The sequence below is a fragment of the Ovis aries genome, chromosome 9 (assembly GCF_016772045.2).
Source record: "Ovis aries strain OAR_USU_Benz2616 breed Rambouillet chromosome 9, ARS-UI_Ramb_v3.0, whole genome shotgun sequence".
Lineage (NCBI taxonomy): Eukaryota > Metazoa > Chordata > Mammalia > Artiodactyla > Bovidae > Ovis > Ovis aries.
In genome coordinates, this window is record NC_056062.1 from 29616609 (window position 1) to 29644063 (window position 27455).

The 27455-nt window shown below is 51.9% G+C and overlaps 1 protein-coding gene across 1 annotated transcript; it reads right to left on the reverse strand.

The window, feature by feature from the left end:
- Positions 1-5790: 5790 nt before the first annotated feature.
- Positions 5791-26645, reverse strand: FAM83A (family with sequence similarity 83 member A). The gene is made up of 4 exons (XM_004011661.5): positions 25950-26645; positions 16125-16292; positions 15194-15318; positions 5791-8761 (listed from the first exon to the last, which is right to left on the reverse strand). The coding sequence occupies exons 1-4, from the start codon at positions 26427-26429 to the stop codon at positions 8227-8229; spliced, it is 1308 nt and encodes a 435-aa protein (XP_004011710.3). The 5' UTR covers positions 26430-26645; the 3' UTR covers positions 5791-8226.
- Positions 26646-27455: the final 810 nt, after the last annotated feature.

Consider the following 27455-nt stretch of genomic DNA (forward strand, 5'->3'; position numbering starts at 1 on the left):
TTATAACGAGCAGTAAGCAGGCCTTCCCTGTGCTCCAAGGTAGGACAAGTCCTTTTAAAGGTGGTTTGCTTTACATGCATCTCTGAGAAGATAGTCTGGAATGAAGTGCCTTGTTCACAAGCTGTATTGAAACATGAGACCCGTGGAGCTCTGTCCCAGGTGATTATCCTCTCTGTTCAGCCACACAAATTATACTTGGTCCATAACATCATCTTCAAATAGAAAAGGCTTGCTTGAATTATCTGGAATGGAAGTGCTCCCTTATGAGAGATAAATTTTAATAATGGACCAAAACTTCATCAGATATTGCCCCCTCACAGCTTTTGATTTTATTTTTCTCAGCAGAAGGAAGAGAATTCCAGCCCTGGGCAAAATGGTGAAGTCATCAGTATCTCCCATGTACTTCACTGTTCATTTCTCCCTTTCCCAGGCCCCTTCCCAAAACAGACAAAGGCCTGGTTTTGTTTATAGTTTGAAACTCTTACTATGAGTGACTGAGAACATGACTAGCGATTGCCGGTTTAGTCATTTACCTCTAATGTGAAACAAAAGACTGTTTAATTAACGGACATTTCAATTTTTAGAAAGTATTAAAAAGAATGAACCACCCCCCAGCAAAATCCTCCCCATTGCCCCTCTACCCCTCCCTTGAGTCGTCAGCAGCCGCTTACTGAGGTCCTGTATAGGACAGGCACTAGGTAGTTGCGTGGAGACACTGGTCACTGTGGAGTTTACAGCCTAGTTGTGGGTGGCCTGCAGGATAGAACCCAAAGGGAAAATAGTTGCCAAGCCCTTCATGACACAGCCTTGGGCTCCCAGGGGCTTCTCGTGTGTCCCCACTGTCCAACTTCAAATGTGCCCTGTTTGTCACTGTTAAGTCTCGCAAGCTGGCAACTCAGCCCGGAACACCCACCCCTTCGTGTGGCTAGTTTGTGTTGGGCTCACAGGTCTCCACCTGGTTTCAGCTTCCAGAAGTCTTGATTCCCAGGTGGTCAGTTTCACACTGTGCTCCTTCCCTGCTCTTTCGCCCCTATTTTGGCCCTCACGATGCTATCTTGTCATCGCCTGTTTTCCGTGAGACACTTAAGCATTGTAAAATTGTGGACTCACGCTGTCTTGTTCATATTTGTATCCCCAGGGCAGAACACCTGGCCTCTCGCCAAATGTTTGTGGAAGAGAATCACTGAATTAATTGGCCAGCATCTTGCTTTGTTTGCACAAAAGGTTAATACCCCAAAGGTCTGACAGTGTTGCGGCAATCTGCTTGGAAACGCAGTCCATTTCTGTCTGTAGCCAAAACTCCTTCCTCCTGCTCATATGGGGCCTCCTGGAAATCCCCATTTCTCCCCTCGCTTCTCTGGGCTTCCTGTCTCATCCTGGTCCCCTTCTGACTTTGCCCAGACTGTTAGCTTGCAGCCCTCTGGCTGTCCTCCCAGGCCCACTGTTGACGCAGTCCTGGACAGCTGAGTGGTCTGCCCACACCCTCACTCCCGCCCCACCTCCCTTCCCTGGCAGCAGCGTGTCCATACACGTGAGAATCCAGTCTCCTGTACCCTGATGCCCCAGCTGTAACACAGGGCAGGAAAGGGCAACCAGGAAGACTGGGTGTCATCACATACAAGTCATCTTGATTATTTCCAGCACAGACGGTGAAGGTAATTAATTGAGCAATGATTATGCTAGAGAAAAATCTCAGGCCTGCGTGCTACCCCCACCCTCTTGTTAATGAGTGAGTCACTCAGAAGGTGAGCAGACGCGAAGCACTGAGGCGTCTGTCTGCATCCTCGGCTGGGCTGGGACCCAGGGCAGTTCTTCCTCTCGTGACTCTCCAAAGGCCTGTCTTCAGTGTTTTCTCCCAAGGTGGATGGGGGGGCACATGCCCCAAACTTGAGCTGGTGAGAGTCCTTTGTCTTTTATACTCCTACACCCTTGTAACCTTATACTGTAGCCAAAGGGATCTAGTAAAAATACTCCTCTCTGAATCCTTCAGTCGTTTCCCAAATCCTGAGGCCCAGGAGGCCCTATGTGGTCTGGCCCCGGCCCATATCACCCCAGCTCACTCTGATTTGTTCTCGTGCCTATGAAATCCGCAAGTGGCCTCCCACCCAAGCCCTATGCCCATCCAGTTCCCTCTAGTCGGAACACTCCATCTGCAACCCTCCAACCCTGCCATACACTTGCCTTTCCTACAGATCCCAGCTCAAAGGTCACTCTCAGACAAGATGGTTCTGAGTCCAGACTTCCTCAGTTTCCCCCTTTAAATGTCAGAGCGACCGCTTTTTTTAATTCCCCGAAAGTGCTTGTTCAGTCACTAAGTCATGTCCAACTCTTTGCGATCCCATGGATGACAGCACACCAGGCTTCCCTGTCCTTCCCTATCTTCCAGAGTTTGCTCAAGTTCCTGTCCATTGAGTTGGTAATGCTATGTAACCATCTAATGGAACTGACATTGAATAGTCATTGTGTGAATCCTCCTTGCAAAGCATAGGCTCCGGGACTGTCTCTGGTTTGCCGCTTCATGGTGGAGCTCAGCTTCCCGGACACGCCTTGACTTTCTACCCAGTGCTGCCTTCCTGCACCCTAGGTCCTGGCAGAGATAGCCTGAAGCCTAGGGAGCCAACAGCCCATTCCCCCAGAGCTCCACTGCAGATGCCCCGCCTACCTGTGGGGTACCACATTCCCACAAAGACGTCCTTCATTTTAGGAAGACCTGGGGTAGAAATCTATGGAACAAATCCAAGGCCGCTATTTACAAAAGCAGTCATTTTAAATAGCAGCTCTTTAGTGCTTTTGAAATGTAGTCTATAAAAGTAGTTTATACACTACTTTCCAAGGTCTTCATATAAAAACAAGCAAACAAAAACCAGAGAGGATTATACGAAAGAATCCAAAGCTCCAGAAATAAGGGTTCTGAAGAGGGACAGCCTGGGGCTGCTCCAGACTTGGCCCAATCAAAGTGTGTCTACCAGGTGACATTGCTAACAAGGTCAGACAAGCAGGAAAGGCCTTTATCTGCTTGGGGTTCACTGTCCTTTTTGTCCTTTCTCTCTCCTTGGCACAGGGTGACTTGGTCACTGAAAGCTTTGATGAGACTTGAGTTTGATCCCTGGGTTGGGAAGATCCCCTGGAGAAGGAAATGGCCACCCGCTCCAGTTTTCTTGCCTGGAGAATCCCGTAGATAGAGGAGCCTGGCGGGCCCAAGTCCATGGAGGTCACTGAGAGTCTGACGCAACTGAGCACGCAGCCAACCAACAAATCCTGGTGTGCACCACTTGGGTCCTTTCAATCTTGGTTTTAGAAAAAGACGTCGTATCTCAGAATGCTATTTCTAAGTGACACTCCTTTATGAAACCTTGAGAGAGCATCATTGTAAAAGATATCAAAGACAAGATGATTCCATCTCTTTCGAAGAGCTTCCATTTCCAGTAGACATAATAGGACATCCACATAAGTTACAAATAAGGGTCTGGAAGGAGCAGTGGACGGTGCAGAGGGCAGGGTATCAGGTTTCATGAAGGAGGTCATATCTGAGTTGGGCCTGGTGAGGGGGTGGTTTGTACCAGGCCTGCATGGTTTCTCAGTCGAGGGGTGAGAGAACGTGAAGCCTGGTCGTCCAGGTTAGTGGGTCCATTGGAATGTGGGAGAGACGAGGCTGGGCGGGTTAATCGGCGTCTGATTATGGATAATCGTAAGGTCCTGATGGGAGCTTGACTTGTGGGGATCACTGCGCTATGGAAGATCTCTGAGCAGGAGAATGGCTGGTTCAGGGTTGTGCTTTAGGCGGACAGATCTGGCCTCACTTTCCGCATGTCAAACAATCTGTGATTCACGCAGTATGTGTTTTCTGGGTCTAGGAGATACAAGCACGGACATCGAGGGTGGAAGTGGGCTCAAGACACTGAGATGTCCCAGCGGCCTGGGGAATCCACACTGTTGCAGAGTTGGTTACCCTGAGAGGCCTCCCATTACATGTAGAAAAAGCCAAATGCTCGCACCAGCCCACCAGCCTAGAAAGTGTCTGTGTGAATTTGCCTGGCACGGGGAGCGGGCCGTGGAAGAAGGCGGGCTTGGCAAACACGCTGAGAGCCCTGGATTCCAGGCTGCGCTCGCCCTTGGCCTTGTGCATACACTGAAGCCTCGCACTGCAGCCGCCCCCTCTGAGGCTTCTCTGTGCACTCAGCTTGGGGCGCTCTTGTGAGGACACCCTAGCTCACCGCACCCTGCAGAGGCGTGAAGGATGGTACGTCTGGGTGTGATCTAATTGTGCCTGGGGAGGCAGCTTGTGTGTCTCAGTGGGAAGACAGTGAACAACCAGGAAAAGGAGGCCATTTATGCCAGTGCACATGCCTGCAATATTTACATTCTCTGATAACAGTTTTTCTGACACACATACGCTCTTCAGGAGGAAGCTGAGAAAGTGAGTGATAGTCTGTCCGTGTCCAACAGCTTCTTGGACTTAGTCCAGAAAATATAGCACGGGAAGATGTGACTCTGGCATTTCTGGGCCGGGCCAGCAGAGTGGACACAGGGAGCCGGGGTCAAAGTGAGGGGTAGTGACAGCTGTCCTAGGGTGTCTGAATGTTCAGCCCTCTCGGGACCGCCGAATTTCCTTGACCAGTCACCATCTGTTGCATCTGGCACCATCCCAGGGAGGCTTGTAAAGATACCCTGACCTCTAACAGGACAAATAGGGAGGTAAAAGATCAATATATAGTGAGGACCAAATGAACACCACAGATCATTTCCAGAAGGAGGAGGCTGGGGGGGTAGGGTGATCGTTCCAATCAACACCCCAGTCAGTCCTGGCTGATAACCCTACAGGTGGGTAATATGATCCCTGGTTTGGGGACCGCATTTTCACTCTGTCCCCCAACATGAGCATGAGCATCATACAATTTCACTCCCTCGTGTTTTTCCTAAATTTATTTTTGGCTGCAGTTGGTCTTTGTCGCTGTGCACAGCTTTCTCATTGCGGTGGTTTCTCTTGTTGTGGAGCCCGGCTCTGGGGCATACAGGCTCAGTAGTTGCTGCCTTGCAGCATATGGAATCTTCCTGGACCAGGGATCAAACCTGTGTCCCGTGCATTGCATTGGCAGGCAGCTGCTTAACCCCTGGACCACCAAGGAAGGCTGCATGTTCTTTTTATTTTATTTTTATTGGTTTATTTTTCTGGTTGTGTCATACAACTTGTGGGATTTTAGTTCCTCAACCAGAGATCACCCCCAGGCCCTTGGCAGTGAGAACTTAGAGTCCTAACCACTGGACCACCAGGGAATTCCCATGCTCTCAGGCTCTTCACCATGGTGGCTCACGCCCGTGCTGCTCTCAGCTGACTCTGGAGCTCTCCAGGACCAGTGTGAGTCTGGGACTCTATGCCTGTTGCTGTAAGGTGTCTGACACACGGTGGGTGTGCCACTGCTGTCGCTGAATTCCACACCGTAGGAGAGACTCCGCACGTCTCAGGATGGCCCCCAGCAAGACGGCCTGCCAAGGCAGGTGTAGGTGTGAGTCCTGCCTGGAGCAGAATTAAAGCTGGGGCAAGCCTGAGTTTAGGAGGGTTGGAAACTTAGATAAGGACTTGCTTTGGCTTTCAGCCATTCCCTTGCCAGGTGTGTAAAGCCCACCTAGTCCCCTAGTGGAAATGGCATCTTGGAATAAGAATCCAAGGCTGGAGGTCCTGGAGGGTCCAGTCCCACAAAAAGGGATGGCCCAGCCTCACATCAGCATGTCCCGAGATTGTATCAGTCAGGCTAGGCTGGATCATGGTACAGAAAGAAACTGCCCCAAGTCTCAGAGGCTTAAATAGCAAAGGTTTATTTCTTGTTCACAACTACTTATCCATTGCAGGTCAGTGGGGAAAGCATATCTTGCTCTTTGTAGACACTTAGGAACCTGGGCTGCTTGAAGGGGGCTCCATCCTGAGGTAAGAAAATCTGCACCTAGGAGCTTAGAAACCTGGAAGTGATCCTCAACACTTCCACTCACATCCCAATGGCCAAAGGAAACCACACCTGATTTCTCAGCGGGCAGGTATCATGGTGAAATGACAAGGTACCCAGAGGGAGGAAAACAATACTCAAGAACCCCTAAGATAACCAACCACAGGGGAAACTGGCTGGTGGAAAGGAATTGGGAGGAGGAGGGCTTGTTCCAGCTGCAGGCCCCCTCTCCACCCAGACCGAGCCAGATGCAGGGACAGAGCCCACCTCTGGACCTCTTGGCACCCTGGCAAGCTTTCCCTTCCTGAAGCTTTCTCATCAGGCTGTCAAATTCAGCTTAGGACTCTGCACAGCCCTGGTCATTCTAACCTCATCACGGCAGTCAGCAGGAAAAAGAGCATCAGGACCGGGGCTTAAAGAACCTTCAGGAACCAAAGGGCTTTGTTGTTGTTGAGTTTTCAGGAACTAGGGAGGAAAAGGTGAAGTGAGGACAGAAACACTTTTAAGACGAAGCAGACACCTCTGCCTCTGTCAGGAGCGCTGTGCTGCTTTTGTTGTTTAGTCGCTTGGTGGTGTCTGACTCTTGCAACCCCATGGACTGTAGCCCGCCCGGCTTCTCTGTCCATGGGATTTCCCAGGCAAAGAATACTGGAGTGGGTTTCCATGGCCTCCTCTGGGGATGCTTCCCAAACCATGAACTGAACTTATGTCTCCTTCATAAGCAGGCAGGTTCTTTACCATCTGAGCCACCAGGGAAGCCCGTCAGGAGTGTCTTTGGACAAATATAAACAGGGCTAGGATGCAGGGAGATGCCCCCTGCAGAGTGCAACTCAGGAGGCCAGGTGCATGAGGATCCAGAGGCCACCAGGAGGAAGGACTGTGCCACCCCCTCAATGCCACACCCCCACCCCCAACCCCCGCCCCGGCCTCTGCAGCAAAGGCAGAGCCTCTGAGCCGGAGAAGGGCAGCAGGATGCCGTTTGCTGAGATGAGCTGGTGGGGGCGGGGCATGGAAACCAGAGGATGCCTGCGGGGCTTCTACACCTGCTTCTCCTGGACCGAAACAGCTCATCACACCCCTCCCCTCCGCCGTAACAGCCTTGTTCCTTAGGTCTCAGGTTAACTGTCATGTCTCTGGGAAGTGTCCCCAACCCCCTCGCCCCCAGACTGGGCTGGCTGACCCTCCTCTGTGCTCCCTAAACATCCTGTGTTCTTGTTTCTACCCAAGCAGGCCTAAGGTTAGGAGGGTCTATTACACTCAGGATCTGTTGCCACCCCAGGAACAAACCGGATGTGGCATGACTCCCAGAATGGAAGAGCGATGGGGCTGGTGAGGGCGCAGCATTCCTGCTTCAGGATGTCAGCAAGCCAGGTGGAGGGGATGGAACTGGAGGTAGCTGATGCACCTGGTGGCTGCAAGGTCAATGTGGGGTCCTCTCTCTTGCTCAAGGTTGCCTAAACCGCAACTGCAGGGCCATCCTCAGATCTGACAACTCAAGCCCCCCAGGATCCAGCCCAGACTCCAGGAACCTCCAGGTCAGCCCAAGGCTCTTCAAAGCAAAGAGCTGAGCTGCCACAGGGCCTTGTCCAGCTCCATCCCCTAGATGCCTTGGTTTGCCCCACCCCAGGTGGCCATACTTTGAACCACCTCACATAATTTCCAGTGGTAGGCTCTGGGCCCCATCCCTAACTCACCGCCTCAGGGACTCTCTAGTATTAGGCTCTTCCAGGGAGGAGGCATTTCCATCCCCTCCCAGAAACATCCAGTATGTCCCCAGACTATCTCCTGCACCTCTCCCTCCTGCACCTCTCCCTCCTGCACCTCTCCCTCCTGAATCTCTGGGGAGTGGGCCATTCCTGGGCCCTGGGACAGAGGAGGACCTTGGTCACACCTACCCTCTGCCTCAGTGCCTCAGTTTACCCATAAGTAAAACCTGGGTTGCATCAGCCCCTTGTCGCATTGCAGGTTTGGGAAATGTTGATATTAAAGTCCTGGTGGCTCTTTGGAAGAAAGATGCTCTATTTTCATGATTTTGTCCTCTAGCTCCCTGCCCACCACCTCCCTGGAACCTTTTGGAATGTGCTGCCTGGGCCATACCAGGGGGTCAGGAAGCAAATCATCTCAGGCCTGGGCACATTCAAATATGGGCAATGGTTTCGTCCAAGCGCCTTTAGTTCAAAGGGAAGCAGGTTCAAGCCACTCAGTGTTGAAGTGGGGTCCTTGAGCCAGAAAAATCCGAGAATGCCCAGCCTTGTCCCCAGGGAGGTCAGCTGGCAGAAGGCACTCTTCAGAAATGTGGGGAGGCCTGTAGAAAGGGCCTCCAGGTGTGGGCCACCCTGGGCACCAGGCCCAGGTGCTCGAGCTGTAGCCGAGTGGGCCTGTAGGCATTGAGGTTGCTGTAGAGGGCCGGCGGGCCATCACAGGGCCTCGAGGAGAAGTGGCTCTGTGGGGTCAGGTTCCCCCAAGGGCTGTGGTGGGGCTGGAACCTGGAGGCAAGCAGTGGGTTTGGGGCCAGGGGGCTGCCGGGCCCCGAGGACGTGGACAGACTCTGGGTCTGGGGGTTGCTGCCTGTGGATGGGCTGTTGAAGGGGTTGGAGGACGTGCGGTCACTGGCGGAGCCGCTGCTGTCACTGAGGCTGCCAGGCGGGGGCCCGGGGGCTGATGCGGGCTGCAGGGGTGTGGCCAGCCTGGGCGACTTGAGGCCCATGACGGGCTTGGAGGAGGCGTAGAGGTGGCGGAACTCCTCATCGAACAGCTCCACTGGCTGGCCCGTGAACTTGGAGAGGATGTTCCGGTGCACGTGCCCACAGAGCCAGGTGAAGCTGGAGGGAGAGGAGAGAGAGTGAGGGCTGGGGATGGGGGGGCCGCCGGCACCCTGCTCTGGAGGAGGACCAGGAGCACGGTAGGTGAGCCTCCACGCCGGCTCCTTCCACCCTGATTGGACCCGCAGTCACCCCTCCCATGGATAACCAAGCTGAAGCCCAGAGACAGCAAGTGTGTGTGTGTGTGTGTGTGTGTGTGTGTGTGTGTGTGTGAAGTCACTTCAGTCGTGTCATAGGTCTTTGCAACCCTGTGGACTGTAGCCTGCCAGGTTCCTCTGTCCATGGAATTCTCCAGGCAAAAACACTGGAGTGGGTTCCCATGCCCTCCTCCAGGGGAGCTTCCCAACCCAGCGATCAAACCTGCGTCTCCTGCAGTGGCAGGCGGATTCTTTACCACTAGCACCGCCTGGGAAGCCCCAGCGAATGTTCGCACAGAAGTAATTAAGATGCAGAGGAAATCCTGGCCTCGGGTCAGGGCTCCCCACTGGTGCTCAGATGAGAGCCCCTCAGAAGTCCCCATGGAGGAACAGAGGGGCCACGTGCTGGCCGAGCGCCAGTGTCCCCCACTGTGCTGCTGGCCCACCTGTGACATGCATGACATCTGCCTCTTCCAAACAAATGAGGGTCTGGGCTGCTCCTTGGATGGCAGGGCTGTGGGCTCATGAAACTCTAAAGGGTGTGGCCAGGTTTTTAGAGGTGGGAAGGGGAGGGAGAGTCCTATGCTTTGGGAGGGATGGGAAGGAGAATACTGTGTGGGTGGGGGTGGGGACAGGACATGGAGGGTCTGCATGGAGGGTCTGCATGGAGGGTCTGCCTGGACACTGCGGAAGGACACCCTCAAGAAGAGGCCCTGACCCTCCCCCTCATTTACACATTTTATTGAAAACAAAATGCTTAAGGCATTTACGTCTTACTTATATGATTCCCTAATTTAAACAGATTCCTTTCTATCTCTGATTGAAAACTCTTTTCGCTCCAGTCACCCCTAAAGAGCCAGGTGATAGCACAAAAGACTATCAGGTTAGTCTTGACAGTCTATCAAGAGAATCAGTAATGTGGGCCCAGGCCTGGAGCAGTGGATACAGAATGGTCAGAGGGAGACAGGGTCTCTGTGTGGGATGCAAACAGCCTCACCAAGGGTCTCAGCCTCCAGGCCCCAACTTGTCTTTCCACCAAAAGGCAGGTCCAGCTTCTGGAGTCCCCTGCTCTGTGAGGCAGGGCAGGGCCCATGCAAAGCTGGGGAAATCGGGAAGAACAATGAGGCTTTGTCCAAACCTCACCTGCCGCCCAGGAGCCACCCACACAACCCAGAGAGGTGGGCAGCTAATGCTGACTGTGGGCAGCCAGCTGACAGGGAGGCAGCAAGCCCTGGGACAGCAGCACTGTTGGCTACACTAGGAAGTCAATTGTGGAACTTCCCTGGTGGTCCAGTGGTTAAGACTGCGCTTCTACTGCGGGGTTCAATCCCTGGCCTGGGAATTAGGATCCTGCAAGCTGCACAGAGCGGCCAAAAAAAAAAAAAAGAAGAAGAAGAAATCCCCCTGTGTTGTTTGGAATCAGGCTAGATTAGACCAAGCAACTGTGTGCTTTCTCCACCAAGAAGGTCCAAAGGTGCCCAGGCAACTTTTCAGGCCCCACACACTGTGTGCCCTGTGCCCACCAGCACCCCCGTGTCCCTACAGCACCTGAGTGCTGCCTCCTCGCCACACTCACCGTGTGAGGGTGCTCCTCCCTTACACCCCGAAAGTCCATTCATCCTGTACTCTAGCTTTTACACTTTCTTTTATCACCATCCACGGTAAGAATTTTATTTTTATTGGGTTTTTCTTTTCTGACCCTTAAGTACATAGGGGCTTTCCTGATAGCTCAATTGGTAAAGAATCTGCCTGCAGTGCAGGAGACCTTGGTTCAGTTCCTGGGTTGGGAAGATCTCCTGGAGAAGAGATAGGCTTGCCACTCTGGTAGTCTTGGGCTTCCCTGGTGGCTCAGTTGGTAAAGAATCCACCTGCAATTCGGGATACCTGGGTTTGATCCCTTGGTTGGGAAGATCCTCTGGAGAAGGGAACAGCTACCCACTTCAGTATTCTGGCCTGGAGAATTCCGTGGACTGTATAGTCCATGGACTAGCAAAGAGTCGATCACAACTGAGCGACTTTCACTTTCACAAGTACATGAAATTGATTTGATCATAATCTTTGGCTCAAGACCCATGCCAAACATCTATTAGTGGCCCATTTACACTTACGTAGCTTTATTTGGTAATTTTAAATAACCTAAGCACCTATAAACAGGGGGACATGGAAGCCTATGAACAGGGAAGCCTGCCATGCTGCAGTCCACGAGGTCACAACTTAGCAACTGAACAACACACAGCAGCATCTATGAACCTACCATCCGAAATAAAAGGCTAGCATCTTGACAATGACCTGCATTTAACCACATGGTTCCGGAACACATTTTTCCAGTTTCCCCAAAATAGAAGAAATCATCACCCAGAATCCTGTGTCATAGTTCCTATACTTTCCTTTTTCTATAATAAGAAAAAGTTTTATGTCTTCTCAAAAGTACTGTCCGCCTTCCATATACTCAAGGATGAAAAATATTCAGGAAAAAAAGGTCTTCCAGAAAGTTTCAGAAACCAAGACTAGAATTTGCCAGTTGGCAACCATTTACATACAGTTTACACTGTATTCAGTATTTTAAGTAATCAAGACACAAAGTATGCAGGAAGATGTGTGTAAGTTATATGCAAATTGTACACCACTCGATATGAGGCACTTGGGTATCCTTGAATTTCGGTATCTGTGAGGATGCTAGAACCAGTCCTCTGCAGATGATGAGGAACAATGGTAAATATCTTTATTTTACTTGTTTTTAACATACATGTCATCTTTGGGGATTTTTTTTCTCTTAAATATTGCTGGTTATCCATGTTATTTTTTATTGCTGTATTTCACTTGTCCTTGTTGTATGATATTCCACTGGAGACTCTGTCATCCATCCTATCACTGATAGGCATTTGAGTTGCTTCGATGATTTTCCTGTTGACTGAGGGAGGAGCACCCTCTCGCACCAGTACTTATACTTGTCTCCTAATGTCTCACGGACCAGTTTTTCTATCTAGGAGTGGAATTGCTGGGTAAAACCAGGTGAATATTCAGCTTTAGAGGAAATGCCTAACTCTTTGCAAAGTCACTGTGCTGATTTGAAAACCCACCAGCGATGTAGAAATTTGTAAGTCCACTTTTGTATTGTCAGTCTTTTTTGTTGTTGTTGAATAGGTATAAAATGGTAACTCATTCTAGCTTTGATTTGCATTTTCCTGATCACTGATGATGCTGAACATCTTTTCGGGTGTTTCCTCCTGCATGAAACGCCTGCTCTCGCCTCTCGCCCACACTTCCATTGTGCTGTTTTTTGTGTGTGGTTTGTGGGAGTTCACTGTGATTCTCAATGCTGATCTTGTCAGGGCATCATGAAAACCTGTTCCCAGTGTGTAATCTGACATTTCACTTACTTTGAGCTGTCTCTCAGTGAACCAAAGTTCTTAACTGTAGTGTAGTCAGATTTAGCAATCTTTTCGGTCAGTGCTTTTTTGTGTTAACACAGAGGAGTGTCCGTGTTAAGACACCTAATCCTTATCCTAAGATCTAAAAGACATCCATCTCTATATTTTACTAAAAGTATTAAAGTTGTTTTGACATTTAATTTCTTTTAATTTATTGGGAGGTGATTGTGTGTGTGTGCGTGCGTATGTGTGTATGTGTGAAGTAGAATCCAGTTTTTCATATGGAGAATTTTTCTCCCGGTCTCACCTTTCCCCGCTCCTCTGACATGCCCTGTGAGGTTCAGGTCTGGGTCTAGGCTTTCTGTTCTGTCCCTCTGTCACTCTGTCTGTCTCTCCCACAGGGCCACATTGCCCACAGCTCCACGGCTAGTCCTGATCTCTGGACAGGCAAGTCCTCCCCACCTGTTCTTCTTCAGACTTATCTCGGCTGTTCTTAGAGAAACACATTTTACATCCTGAACTGTTTCCATACGAAAATACATGCATAACCCCACAACAATTTCCTGAACATCCTTTACCTCAGTGTGCTCTGATTATTTTTATTCCATGTCATTTCATATTTTAAGAATTCTGGGCATCATCCACTAAGTCAGTTTCATAGATGGTGATGTACCAGGTTGAAAAATAGTGTTCCTTTAGCCACACTGGGGGCTTCCCTGGTAGCTCAGCTGGTAAAGAATCTGCCTGCAATGTGGAGACCTGGGCTGGGAAGATCCCCTGGAGGAGGCCATGGAAACCCACTCCAGTATTCTTGCCTGGAGAATCCCATGGACAGAGGAGCCTGGTGGGCTACAGTCCATGGGGTCACAAAAAGTCAGATACAACTGAAGCAACTTAGCACACGTGTACGTAGCCACGTTGGATGGCCAGGACTTAACATGAACATTCATTCATTCCTCAGATATTTATGGTCATAGATAAACATACAGGCACTGTCTTATCTGTACTTCCTTTCAGGAAGCAATAGAAAAGAAAACAGACCCAGTCTAGGTCCTGACACCATGTTTTTTACGATCTTGGCTAACCAAGTTCATAGATAAGCTCTCTGGGGAATCATGTGGAAGCTGCCACCAGCAAGATGAGTTAGCAGGATAAAGACAGCAAGAATGAGCTCTCCAGCAAAGGGAATACACAGCAAGTGCAAAGACTCAGAGGCGTGAAGGGCCTGGGAGGAGGCCAGTGTGGCTGCAGCAGGGTGGACGGGAAGAAGAGTCCTGCTGAGACAGAGGCCATGTAAGAAGGTGGATTTCTTTCCCCCTAGGACAGTGACATGCATTGAAAGATTTTAAGGATGGAAGTGATTTGATCTGGTTAGCATTTAAAAATCTTTCTGTTCCTGGTAGAGAAAGCCCTGGACTGGCCATGAGGGTCAGGTTAAGGTTGCCCTGCCCTCCTCCAGGGATCTTCCCAACCCAGGGATCAAACCCAGGTCTCCCCCATTGCAGGCAGATTCTTTACCAGCTGAGCTACCAGGGAAGTCCCCAGTGCGGCTAAAGGAGCACAATTTTTCAACCTGGTGCATCACCATCTATGAAACTGATTTAGAGGATGATGCCCAGAATTTCAGAGAAGGCAATGGCAACCCACTCCAGTACTCTTGCCTGGAAAATTCCATGGATGGAGGAGCCTGGTAGGCTGCAGTCCATGGGGTCGCTAAGAGTCGGGCATGACTGAGTGACTTTACTTTCACTTTTCACTTTCATGCATTGGAGAAGGAAATGGCAACCCACTCCAGTATTCTTGCCTGAAGAATCCCAGGAACAGAGGAGCCTAGTGGGTTGCCGTCTATGGGGTCGCACAGAGTCAGACACGACTGAAGTGACTTAGCAGCAGCAGCAGCAGCCCAGAATTTTTCAAAAATGACTTAAGATGGAATGAAAATAATCAGAGCACACCGAGGTAAAGGGTCAGGGCAAGAGCGGGAATCGGGCCGGCTAGAAGGCCATGCCCTTATCATGTTGTTCCTCGAGCTGTCTCAGCTCCCTGCTCTTGCACCCCGTCCCTCTGTTCCAACCTTTTTCATCCCCCAAGTGTCAATCCAACCTCCAGGACCTGCCAGCCAAGACCCCAGGAGGGGTCATTTCTTAGCACATACTGACCTTAGAGCACATACCATACTACACTCTGGCCATTTATCTATGTTTCTTGATGAGAGGGAGGCGTTCCTAGCACGTGGTACATCACCTGGGCTGAGTGAGACCCTCAACAAGAGCTTAGCTGTTGGGACGCAGACCCTCCCCAGCCCTACCCTCAAGGCTCAGCTAGAGAGAGAGAGAGCTCTCTGGTTAGTCCTTTGTGTGCATCCAAAGGGAAGGGCCGCAGACATACCCTCGCCACACCTATGGATGCTGCTGTGACAGAAGATGGACGTGCTTTAGGCCAAAGGAATTTGAGAAGCAGGTGCAGGAAGAACTTTCTGACTCCCGCTTGTCCCTGAAGCTAGTCACACTTTAAATGGATGCCTTATCTGGCATGTGCTAATGTCTCTGTACACTGTCTATATTAAAATAATGAAACCTTTTGGAAGTAAAATAGGGCCCCCAGAGACAACACAGCAAATTGCATGGCTTTAGAATCACACCTGAGAGCTCTGAGAAAGGAAGCGAGGAAACATCCTATTGCAACGCAAAGGGAAACCAAGGCACTTGGAAGTGTCTCCCTACCCGAGATTCCTCCCAGGAAGGACCCAGATTTCCCCCTTTCTCCCAGGCAGGTTCTGTCTCCAGCCTCGTGTAGGTGATGAGTCCCCAGTTCCCCCAGGAGCTGCTGGTGGCTGTGTGGGCTTGAGCGGTTGGGGCTGGTCTGCACCGAGCTCAGCCTTGGCCTCCTCGAAGCCCCAGCAGAAGGTGGAACCCAGCACTCACCTGTACGATCCACACAGGACGTATCTCCAGTCCGAGATGATGAACTTCTCCCAGATTTGGCCGGAGAACTTCCTGCCTGACTTGGCACAGTACACCTCTCCTTCCACGCTCCGGATGGAGATGTTCTGTTGGAAGGGAAGTCAAGGTGTCCTCACTATATATTTACGGTCACACACCTGTCTAGAAATGTCTGGAAGGATGCTCAGCAAGAGCAAAAGGGTTATCACTAGTTGGTGGGATTATGGGCCATTTTTAAGCTCTCCTTGGCTGAATCTTCTAAATTTTCTTCCATATCCTGACATTATTTGAGTAATGAAGAAGAAAAGAAAGGGGAGATGGTAGAATTCAAACAAAGCAGAAAACAGGAGTGATAGGATGCTCTTCCATTTCAGGCCCTAAGCACATCCCTCAGAATCCTCCTGCCCTCTCTCCCCCGTCCCTGTTTCTTGGGGCCGTGTGTTCCTTATGGCACAGCTACACAGCTTTCGGGCAGGATGGGGTTGAGGTCCTCTGAATCCAAGTCCAGGGGTGTGAGCTCAGCTGCTTCTGATGGGGAAAGCACTCACATCACGGGTTTACGGTACCCTTCATTAGTGTCTAGGGCTCCCCTGATAGCTCAGTTGGTAAAGAATCTGCCTGCAAAGCAGGAGGCTCCAGTTTAATTCCTGGGTTGGGAAGATCCCTTGGAGAAGGGACAGGCTACCCACTCCAGTATCCTGGCCTAGAGAATTCCATGGACTGTATAGCCCAAGGGGTTACAAAGAGTCAGACATGACTGGGCCTCACTTTCACACCGTGAGGAAGGGCCATCTGACCTGGACTTTGAACAGGAAGTGAATGTTTATTATAGTGAGATGTGGGCATGTGTCGCCACAGCGTAGCCTATCCTATCCTCACACAAAGTGCTTTTTGCACCATCACGGGGCCCTACCTTGAGGTGAGTGTCAGAGATCTGGGCTTTGTCACACATCTCCTGGAAGAGCTTCACGCCTCCCTGGTCCAGGAGCACACAGACGAACACCCCGCGCTTGTTGGCCGCCTCTAGGATGTCACAGAAGATCTCCACGTCCGTGAACACGTCCATCAGGATGGCCAGGACCTGGGCCAGGGCAGAGGGGTCGGACACCAGAAGGTCAGGGCCAGGTGCTAGCTGGTTTTGGCCTAACTCCTCAGTCCCAGTGGGCCTGGGAGAGCTGGTCCCGTGAGTGCTGCACCAGGGGTGGTGGGGGTTGACAGGGCAGGACTGTGGAAGCACATAGGGCGGCAGCCAGGCCCTACCCGTCTCCAGCCCCTCCTCATATCCTCTGGCCTCTCCTCCCACTGTTGGAGTGGAAAGTGCAGAGGAGAAAGGAGAGAAAAGCAAAAAAAGAGGAGACAGAGAGGCGGAGATGAGGCCAGGGGAGGTGGTTGGGCAGAATCACAGGAGAGGGACAGATTTACAGTTATGGGTTCTTAGCTATTTGGACAGAGGAGGCAATGGCACCCCACTCCAGTACTCTTGCCTGGAAAATCCCATGGACGGCGGAGCCTGGTGGGCTGCCGTCTATGGGGTCGCACAGAGTCAGACACGACTGACGAGACTTAGCAGCAGCAGCAGCAGCTGTTTGGAGCTCGAAGGCACTCTATGGCCACTGGCTTTCAAATGTTTTTAAGTCTCAAACCAGACCCTTGTGGAGACCCCAGAAAGTATAAACTAGACTAGATACTGAGCTGCCCCAGTCGGTGGAGAAGGGAGTCCTACTCAACCAGCAGGTATTGCGTTGTCCGGCAGAGCAGAAACTCAGGGAGTGAGGGGGTCTAGATATCCAGTCACAGGGAGAGAAATATGTGTTCCTGCCAGGCACCTATTCATCCTTCTTGTGCCAACAGCACCCCAATTTATCTTATTTTTGACCACACAGCATGGCTTATGAGATTTTAGTTCCCCAACCAGGCATTGACAGGTAGATTATTCAGCAGCCATTAAAATGATCATTATAATGGTTACATAGAAGCTATAAGGAACAGTGAAATGTTTAAGCAAATCTTGCTGTTTAGTATAATGCTCACCAAATGTGTATTAACAATTAACCAAGTGAAGAAAGAAAACAAAGGACAAAATGACAGCATGTCTACTACAATTGCCAGTGAGGGAAGGCGGTATATAGGTAGACAAGTGCAAAGCCAAAATTGGCAGTCATATTTGGCTGGGAGACTATGGTGATTTTTTCTTCAGTGTCACCTGTAACAGTAATGTTCTGCCACTTTTCTAATAGTTACAATACATTATTTTGGACCATAAACATCTGGAAGTAGCGAGAACAAGAAGAGGGTCAAAGAGAGAGGTGAAGGAGTTGGCTGGCACCTACATGGAGCTGACTTGCTGCTCAGTTGCTCTGGGTGTCTGGACAGTGGAGGGGACCACTGAGAAATTGCTCACTCTGGGCTATAGGTCACTAGAGATGTTTAGAACCGTGGCTCTGTTAACACACAGTTAACTACATGTGTGTGTGTTAGTAGCTCAATCATGTCCAACTCTTTGTGACCCCTTGGATGGTACCCACCAGGCTCCTCTGTCCATGGGATTCTCCAGGCAAGAATACTGGCATGGGTTGCCATGCCCTCCTCCAGGGGATCTTCCCAAGCCAGGGATCGAACCTGGGTGTCCCTGTATTGCAGGCAGAGTCTCTACCATCTGAGCCGCCAGGGAAGCCCACGGTTAAGTACTTGTACACATTAAAGCTTATGGTGCCAATAACTCTGAGGACCTCTCTCCTGAAAGATAAATGCCTCCTCCTCCAAGGTATTGGCGAAAGAGACAGTTCTCTCCCCTTAGGAAGTCAGTAAATCCTCCCAGTTGTGTCCCAGTGAGTCTCTGTTTCCCAGAGCCGGGGCTGGTAAGCGGGTGACTAATGGACAGAATGTTTTGGCTGGGTTTACAAAAAGCCCGGCACCCTAATGTAAGGGATGCCTGGAAAGACAGGCTCATGGCATCCAGGTTCATCTTGTTTGCCTCCTGTTGGCACTGTCTCCCAGCTGGATCAGTTCAAGGTCAGTAACTTCTTCCCGGGGCTCGCCAGGTGACACTAGTGGTGAAGAACCTGCCAGTGTGGGAGACACAAGAGACGCGGCCTCAGCCTCTGGTTCAGGAAGATGCTCTGGAGGGGCATGGCAGTCTGCTCCAGTGTTCTTGCCTGGAGAATCCTCAGGGACAGAGGAGCCTGACGGGCTACAGGCCATGGGGGGCAAAGAGTAGGACGCAACTTTAGTGACTGAGCACGCACGTATACAACTTCTTCCATCCCCTGTGTGGGAGTCCCACCTCACAGGGCCTAGCGAGCTGAATGATGAAATCCCAAAAGATACGCCTACCTTTCAACCGCCAGAACTGTGGCTGTGACCTCATTTGGGAAAAAGAGTCTTTGCAGATGCAATTAAGACTCTCAAGCTGAGATCATCCTGGACGTTTTGTGCACATGTGCTAAGCTGCTTCAGTCATGTTTGACTCCTTGAGACCCTATGACCTGTGGCCCACCAGGCTCTTCTATCCATGGGATTCTCCGGGCAAGAATATTGGAATGGTTACCATTTCCTTCTCCAGGGATCTTGCTGACCCAGAGATAGAACCCACATCTCTTACGTCTTCTGCATTGGCAGGTGGGTTCTTCACCACTGTACCATCTGGGAATCTTCTTAGGGCCAATCAGACGGATTAGCATGAAGGCACTGGAGAAGGTGATGGCACCCCACTCCAGTACTCCTGCCTAGAAAATCCCATGGACGAAGGAGCCTGGTAGGCTGCAGTCGCTGAGGGTCAGACGCGACTGAGGGACTTCACTTTCACTTTTCACTTTCATGCATTGGAGAAGGAAACTGCAACCCACTCCAGTGTTCTTGCCTAGAGAATCCCAGGGACGGGGGAGCCTGGTGGGCTGTCGTCTATGGGGTCGCACAGAGTTGGACACGACTGAAGTGACTTAGCAGCAGCAGCAGCATGGAGGCATGGGGTTGGCTGAGAAGGAGAGGGAGGTACTTCCTGTGCTAAGGAAGGAAGTCGGCCTGGGAGCATAGCCTGGCAGGGCAGCGCTGGGAATCTGGAGCCTCAGAGAGATGGAGGGACCCGGTCAGGGGTCTGCAGGTCTGCTGGGGCAGTGCCCAAAAGCAACATTCATCCTGTGGAGACCTTGAATCGTGGCTGAGAACCCTCCACTACCAGCCAGGCAGACGTGAGTTTCTCACGGGCTGGAAATCCTGCTGCTTTGGGGAAGGCAAGAGGCGGGAGGGGAGAGGCAATTTGGGTCCTGGTGGGGCCACCAACCATGCAGGGGCCAGTTGTTGGAGGCACTTAGCACCCCAAGCCCCACTTTGTCCTTTGATTGCTACTCTTCCCTTTCTCTCATATGTGCTGATGCTCCCTTAAAAAAAAAAAAAAAAAACACAAAAAAACACATAATTTTCACTCTTTATTTATTTATGCCTCACAGCATGCAGGATCTTAGTTCCCTGACCAGGGCTTGAACTCGCAGCCCCGCTGTGGAAGCGTGGAGTCCTGGAGTCCCTGATGCTCCCTTTTTGAGTTTGGTTGATGCGTAATAACCACAGTACCTGAGCACCTGATTTCCTGAGCACCTACTCTCAGCCGCACGTTTGTTTCCTGTGACCTTCACACCACCATGACCCTGACTTCCCTGGTGAAGAACAGGGGTGTAGAGATGTTAAGTAACTTGCCAAAAGCTGCAGGGCTGGAAGGCTGGAGATGCCCTTGATCCCACACTTGTGCCCAGAGCCACACTCCCAACCAGTCTGCCGTGGGCTAAGAGAAGGACTCATCTCTGTTTACATCAGGTGTAGTCTGTCTCTTCTCTGCTTGTGGGTTAGGGATGGGTAGGGAAGGAGAGCCAAGCCTGGGAGGGCTGGGGGACCCCAGAGAGCAGAGCTCAAAGAGAACGTGGGCAGAAAGGGCCCAGGTGGACCCTCCACCATCACCTATCTGCTGACCACAGGGTGAGGGGGCCAAGACCCCTTAGAAAGGCAGCTGTGAGAGGCCCATCCCCTCCAATCATATGCCCCCCCCTTTAGCGTCACCCCTGTCTGTGCCAGGTGCTTCTTGCCCTCAATGCCCACCTGGAGCACTGACAATACACCAGCATGGAGCTCCAGCACTCAGAGGGGAAGAGGGGCTTACTCTGGGGAACCCCCCGTGGGACGGGAGACCGGCCAATCACAGATCCCAGGAGGATGGTGGGGGGGTGGGGGCGCTGGACCCCTCTCTCCCCGGTCTGCCCTCCCTCGGCAGCCCATGTCAGAGGAACAGCCAGAGAGCTCGCCATGGGGCCCCTGGTGGTACTCAAGGCCCTGGAGTCCCAGCTACCAGGTGCGGGGCTGGGGGCACGCTCATCAGCTTCCTCAGTGCATGGCGCGGTGGGGGCAGGCTTCCTGCTGGGTCCCATCCCTGAGCCTTGTTCTCCACTCAGCTGCTCCCAGGGCAGGGAAGGTGGTCCTTGACATCTAGGGGTGGGGGCATGGAGCTTCTTGGGAACCGGCTTACAGCTGCCCCTTTGCTCCTCTGCATTGCCCCACTCCCCCACCCCCACCTCCCCAGGGAGCTGGGTAGAGTTCTTTCTGCACTTAAAGGGAGAGGAAGAGGAACCCAGCAGGGCTGGGGGGCTTGTCTGCTCAGGGTCTCCAACATTTTGGCCTCAGGACCCCTTTACACTCTTAAAAATTACTGAGGCTACCAAAGAGCTTTGTTTATGTGGATTATAACTATTGATATTTATCATATTAAAAACAAATTGAGAAAATGTTTAATGTTTCTTAAACATTATTTTAAAACAACTAATATTTGTTACTTGAAGCAAGATTAAATTCATCACATGCTAACATGAATAACAATTTTAAGGCAAAAATAACTATACTTTCCAAAGCAACAATGGAGTGAACAGAATGGCATTATTTTTCAGTTTTGCAGATCTCTGTGGTGTCTGGCTTAACAGGAGACAGCTGGTTCTCATATGGCTCCTGTAGCAATCTGCTGTGATGTGTTGTTTACAGGGAAGCATATAAAGATAGTCCAATCTCACACAAATGAGTGGTTAGAAAGGGCAGTACCTCACAGACTCACTGGAGGGGTCTGGGAACCTTCGGGGATCCTGGACCACACTTGGAGGATGGGTTATTCATGTTTTTTGTTTTCTGTAATTTGTGATGCTTTGACATCCCAGGTTGTTATTAGAGGTGTCAAACACCTTGCCTAGGAGCAGCCTCTGAGATGCTAACCAAACAATACAGACCCATGTCCCAAGCCTCCGTTATCTAACTCTCCAGCATCCTGACAATATTTCTTTTCCCACCCTAAATCACCCCAGTGCCAAGAACAGGACAACCGGGGACCACCTGTGGCTCTGAGCCTTTGGAATTATTCAAACGAACTAATTCTCAACAGTTTACCTCGCCCTGCCTTGCCTTTCCTGCAAAATCACAATAAAGACTTATGCCCATGCATTCCCTGGCTCCTCCCACCCCCTCAGCCCGCGATGGACCCTGGTGCTCCCCATGTGGCCCTGCGTGGTGTGCGGTGCCTCCTGCTTCTTGGTGAAAGTGAAGTTGCTCTGTCGTATCTGACTCTTTGCGACCCCATGGACTGTAGACTGCCAGGCTCCTCCGTCCGTGGGATTTGCCAGGCAAGAGTACTAGAGTGGGTTGCCATTTCCTTCTCCAGGGGATTTTCCTGACTCAGGGATTGAACCCAGGTTTCCCGAATTGCAGGCAGACACTTTACCGTCTGAGCCACCAGGAAGAACTTGGTACTTGACCCAAAAGCCAGCTATCTTTAGACCAGCCATAAAGGTTTGCAGAGATCAGAGTTGACTTGGTCCAAGGGTCCAACCAGCTCCTCTTTGGAAATTTTAAATTAAAAGACAAAATTTAAAACAAGGAGAGAAAAAAAACAAAAACAAAACAAAACAAGGAGAGAAGGAGAAAAGCCACTCTAAGCTGCTTTGAGATCACTAGCACTTAGGTACTATCATGAATAAAGACTCACCTATATGAACATGTTCTACTGCTGAAATAGGTTCTGGCACTTATTTCCTGATCTGCTGCTGCTGCTGCTAAGTCGCTTCAGTCATGTCCAACTCTGTGCGACCCCATAGACGGCAGCCCACCAGGCTCCCCGTCCCTGGGATTCTCCAGGCAAGAACGCTGGAGTGGATTGCCATTGCCTTCTCCAATGCATGAAAGTGAAAAGTGAAAGTGAAGTCCCTCAGTCGTGTCGGACTCCCAGTGACTGACTCCCATGGACTGCAGCCCACCAGGCTCCTCCACCCATGGGACTTTCCAGGCAAGAGTACTGGAGTGGGGTGCCATTTCCTGATCTATCCTATATATAAATCTGTAAGGGACCATGGGTATTATCTGTTTTCTTGTATCCTTAAAGTGCCAACGCGTACTGTAGGGAACTGCAAGTTCCTTCCTGATAGTCCTTTCCCGGTCTCCCTGCCTCCAGGGCATCCAGCCCTCTCCCTCCTCCTGACCTCTGCTCTTGACCCGCCCTAGGCCTGGAGTTCCTTTCCCTCCCTTCTATGCTCCGCAAACTCTTACTCAGCCTCTGAGGCTCAACTCACAGGTCACCTTTTCTGTGAAGCCTGCCTTAGTCGTGCTCCCCTCTGCTCCCAGGCACAGTGGGTTGTTCAAGTCCAGTGTCCCCTCGATTCCCCTAAGGGCAGGTGGCTGGGAGGAGGGATGCCTCTTGTTCTGCTCTGCCATCCTGGGTGCAGGGCCTGGCCAGTGTAGGCCTTGTGGAATAAAGGGATGACAGCATAACGGGAAACAGGGCGAACTCCTGCTCCATAGGGAACATAAACCGCTGGCTCTGTTCATTCCTCTCTGTTCTCTTCTGCGGGGGCTGAAGCCATAGGAGAGGGAGAGCACAAACCTGCTCCCGCCCTCCCCCTCTGTGTGGACGCTACTTCCCAAGGACCGCCCGTGACTGGGGATCCAGCCTCCCTGGCATCTCTGTGGTCACTCCTGAGGCGTGCGTGTGCTGTGTATGGGAGTGATATCACAAACTGCCTGCAGGAGCCTGACAGCTAACAAAATGAAGGTCATCAGGGCCTTCCTTGACTTTGTTGTAGTTTAGCTGCTAAGTTGTGTCTGACTTTTTTGCAACCCCATGGACTGTATAGCCTGCCAGGCTTCTCTGCCCATGGGACATGATTTTGAGCAAAGTCTGGAAGATAGTGGAGGACAGAGGAGCCTGGCGTGCTGCAGTCCGTGGGGTCACAAAGAGTCGGACATGACTGAGCGACTAAACAACCTCAACATCAGGGCCTGGGACGAGCGGGACTGATGAAGACAGCAGTGAAGGCAACCCACCCAAAGGGGTGGCCTCGACTCAGCACCCACAGAGCCACTCTTCCGGCTTGCTAAGGGGAGCTGGAAATTCTTACTGTTGAGAGGAATCTTCTGATTTTTAAGTGTTGTCCTAAGTTTGTAACATGCTGTGTGGATAGAGCAAAGGTCAGCAGCAGGCCTCGAGTTCACAGAGGTAGAGAGATGCCTCCCTGGGTGGGGTTGGGGCAGGAGAAGGATTTGGCAGGGGGACGATGTTTCACAAGCCCTCACCTGGCTGCTTTCCAGGAGCCTCGCTCCCCCTTCAAGCTGCAGCTGAGGTTGAGAATTTCGCCACCACCACTGGTTCCCGCCCCGCGGAGAGCACTGAACTTCAGCACAGAGAGGCCAGAGGTAGCACGCTTAGGAACAGGCCCCGGGACCTGGAAAGGACCTTAGTCCAGTGTGGAATCTGGGGCCTGGGGAGGCCCAGGGACTTGCCCTGGGTCGTGCAGCCCACCCCAGGCAGTGTGGGCACTCCTGACTGCCCGCCTGAGCCCATCAGCAAAACGTCAGCAAAATGTGAATTATTGCTCTGAAGTAGCCTAGCAACGTGAAAGTCAATGCTCTACCCCCTGTTATCTTCTATTTTGTTCTTCAGAACTCTGCTCCCTCTCTTCTTTTAAGCACAGCTTCCCCACTGCTGGTGGCTTCTTCTGGAGCCAGGAGATTTCACACAGGGATTTTGGTCCAGTGGCTAAGACTCTGCACGCCCAGTGCAGGGGCCTCAGTTTCAATCCCTGGTTTGGGAACTAGATCCCACATGCTGCAACTAAGATCAAAGACCCCATGTGGTACAACTAAGACCTGGCACAGCCAAACACATAAATATTAAAAAAATTAAAAAAGGGGATTTCACACAGTATTGAACTTGGGAGGGGAGTCCATCATGAGAGTGGGATCTCAGCAGAAAAGGAGCTTAAATATCAATTTGTTCTTTTTCAAGTTCTTTTAGATGTAACAGAATTAATGCTTTGGTGGCTCAGATGGTAAAAAATCCGCCTGCAAGGCAGGAGACCCTGGTTGGGAAGATTCCCTGGAAAAGGAAATGTCTACCCACTCCAGTATTCTTGCCTGGAGAATCCCCATGGACAAAGGAGCCTGGCGGGTTACAGTCCATGGGGTCACAAAAGAATTGGACATGACTGAGCGACTAACACGCACACACATAAATGTAAAATAAATAATTTGAGTGATGAGACAGGGAGACCCTTTACAGATAACAAAGTCTTCTCCTGGGAGGCCATTCTCACCTCTGGCTCCCTGCAGTTTTGGGAGGAGAGGGGCCACCCATACCCCTATGCTAAGGAGTCATTTTGTGCATGTGGGGAGGATGATCCCCTCTCCCGGGCAGACAGTGTGCAGCCCCTGTGGATCCACAGTCCAGGAGCAGCAGGGGAACTCCTGACCAAGTGCCAGTCTCAGTGCCTTAAATTCTGCCAGCTAAGCTCTGGTCTTGAAGGATTTTTCTTCCTCTAAAGTCACCTATTAATAGGTAAACACTCTGGGGAGGGAGAAATCTTTTCTGCTGCTTCCTCTGTCCTCTGCCAACCACCGGCTGGATTCAAGCGCTGTGCTGGACTTGTGGGCAGACAGGGCCAGACGAGTCTGAGAGGAAATGGGACAGGTCTGCGTCCCAGTGGAGCAGCCCCTTCATTCAGAAGCACAGATGCGAGGCGCCTTGCCTAGCCTGGGGGACTCAGGAAAGCCTGCCTGAGAAGGGGACTTCGGTCCCCTTTGGTCTTGAGAAGGAGTAGGTGTTGGAGGAGACGCCAGGAAGGTGAGGGGGCTCCTGGCAGAAGGAACGGCATATGCAGAGGCCTCAAGACAGAGCCTGGTGGGTTTGAAAATCTCCAGGTCACTCGGGATTGAGTGGCGAAACAGGGGAGAGGGACTGGAGGGGTTGTGAGCTGCGCTGCGGAGTCAGCTCTTCCCAGTGGGGGCAAGTGGGAGCCACTGAAGACTCTAAGCAGTAAAGGGGACAAGTTCAATTTCAAGTATAGAAAAATCGTCTACAGGGACTTCCTTGGCTGTCCGATGGTTAAGACTGCGCTTCCGCCACAGGCAGCTTGGCTTCAAGCCCTGGTTGGAGAACTAGGATCCCACAGGCCGTGTGGCATGGCCGAAACATAAAAAGTGTTTACAGCAGCTCGGAGACCAGGTGGTCGGGGTCAAGATGGGAGAGGAGGGTCAGAAGAGAAGCTATAGTAGGAGTTCCAGCGATGGGTGGCCAGGAAAGCCAGATGGTGGCAAGGGGGAATCTGGAAGTCAGTGATCCAGGGCCAGGCAGAGAGAAACATCCCTGGTCCCACCCTATGCTCCAGTCATCTGGACTGCATGCCCCCCACCCCTGTGGCCAAGGAGGCGCGGGCTCGGCCATTGCTACCTGGCTGGTCCGGGTGATACAGCGGCGGATGAGGTCCCTGATGTTGCTGTGCTTGTCTGTCTGGAAGTATACGGTGGCGCTGGACTTCTCCTTCAGGTAGGGCTTCTCAGCGGAGGCCCAGGTGTGCAGCAGGGCCGGCTCACTGCCCTCTGAGGCCACGGGGAAGTAGGTACCTGATTGCAGGGAGCAGGAGTCGAGCCCCTTGGAGCCTGCCTCAGCCGCCCCTGGGGGCTCCAGGGCACAGGGGGGCTCCTTCGCCTGGGCCTGGATGTATTGGGCCTCCACTGAGGACAGGAAGTCCACCTCGCCTTCCTGGCTGAGCGCCTGCCAGTAGGCCTCGGGACCCCCATCCAAGAGGGCGTCTGTGGCCAGCCGGGCACTCTCATTGTCGCTGAAGTCCGCCCTGGCTGGCCGGACCCACTGGCTCTTGACATCTTCTAGGCGTTTCTGGAGCTTGCCCAAGTGTCTGGCCCGGCTCATGCTGCCCTGATCCTGAGTCGTGCGGGGGAGGGGGGGGGCGGGGAGCGGCTGGCACCCGAGCCCTTCCTGATGCCAGGGCCACGCCGCCCAGGAGGAGCGGGGCTCCTGGCACCTCTGGAAAGCACCCGTTCCTGGCACTGCTGTGAGGCCCGCAGCCAGGAGTAGCTGCTCCGAGGAGGTGGTTTACTGCTGTCCGGAGCAACCTTCACAGGGCTCATCACCCACTGCCAGGGGTTGGCTTATCTCTGAGCAACGCCCGCCCTGCCCGCCGGCCAGGAGGGCCGGCTCCTTCATGCCTGGGCACACTCAGCCCTGGGAGACTTCCTCTCCTCCCAGCAGCCGCGCTGAGCCAGCTTTCCAGCTTGTTGTGCAATTCTCCCTGAGCTCCCCAGGCCCCACTTAGGAAGCCAGCAGGCTCTCCCAGCTCAGGCGTCACCTGGTACCTTGGGTCCCCCTCCTGAGCTCTTCAGTGCAGATGCTGATTGGTTCAAAGACAACAGTTTTCCTGCCAAGTCCCTGAGATCCTGTGTCCATCCAGTCCCCGTGTGAGGAGGGAACTGGGTGCCTGCCAGGCAGAACTGTCTACCTGGTGCTCCTCTTTTCTCTCAGTGACTCCTCAAGGTCCCCGACCTCCCCATCCCCAGGAAAAGCCTTCTCTCCCATCGCTGTTCCCTTCTTGTGTTTGCCATAGTGGTGCTTGAGCAGAACCGCCAGAGAAGTACCAGTCCTGGGGCCAGCACTGGGCTGTTGGAAGTGTCTGCTTGGAATACCGTCTTGAGAATCTTCAGTCATGTCAGACCCATGGACCGATGGGATTGGTCATTCTCAGTGCTGGAGGGGTAGGTGGCCACAGGTATGCTTAAAGCAGATGAACCGCTACTTTAAAGGGGGAAGCCACATTTTCTTTCCAGATGAGGGCATCATCAATTCCATGTCAATGGACTGCAAAACCTAGAGTCCTGGTGTTACCAAATCAGGTCTTGCTGATCGACCCTCAAAAATCAGTACTCCAGATAGAGACAAATG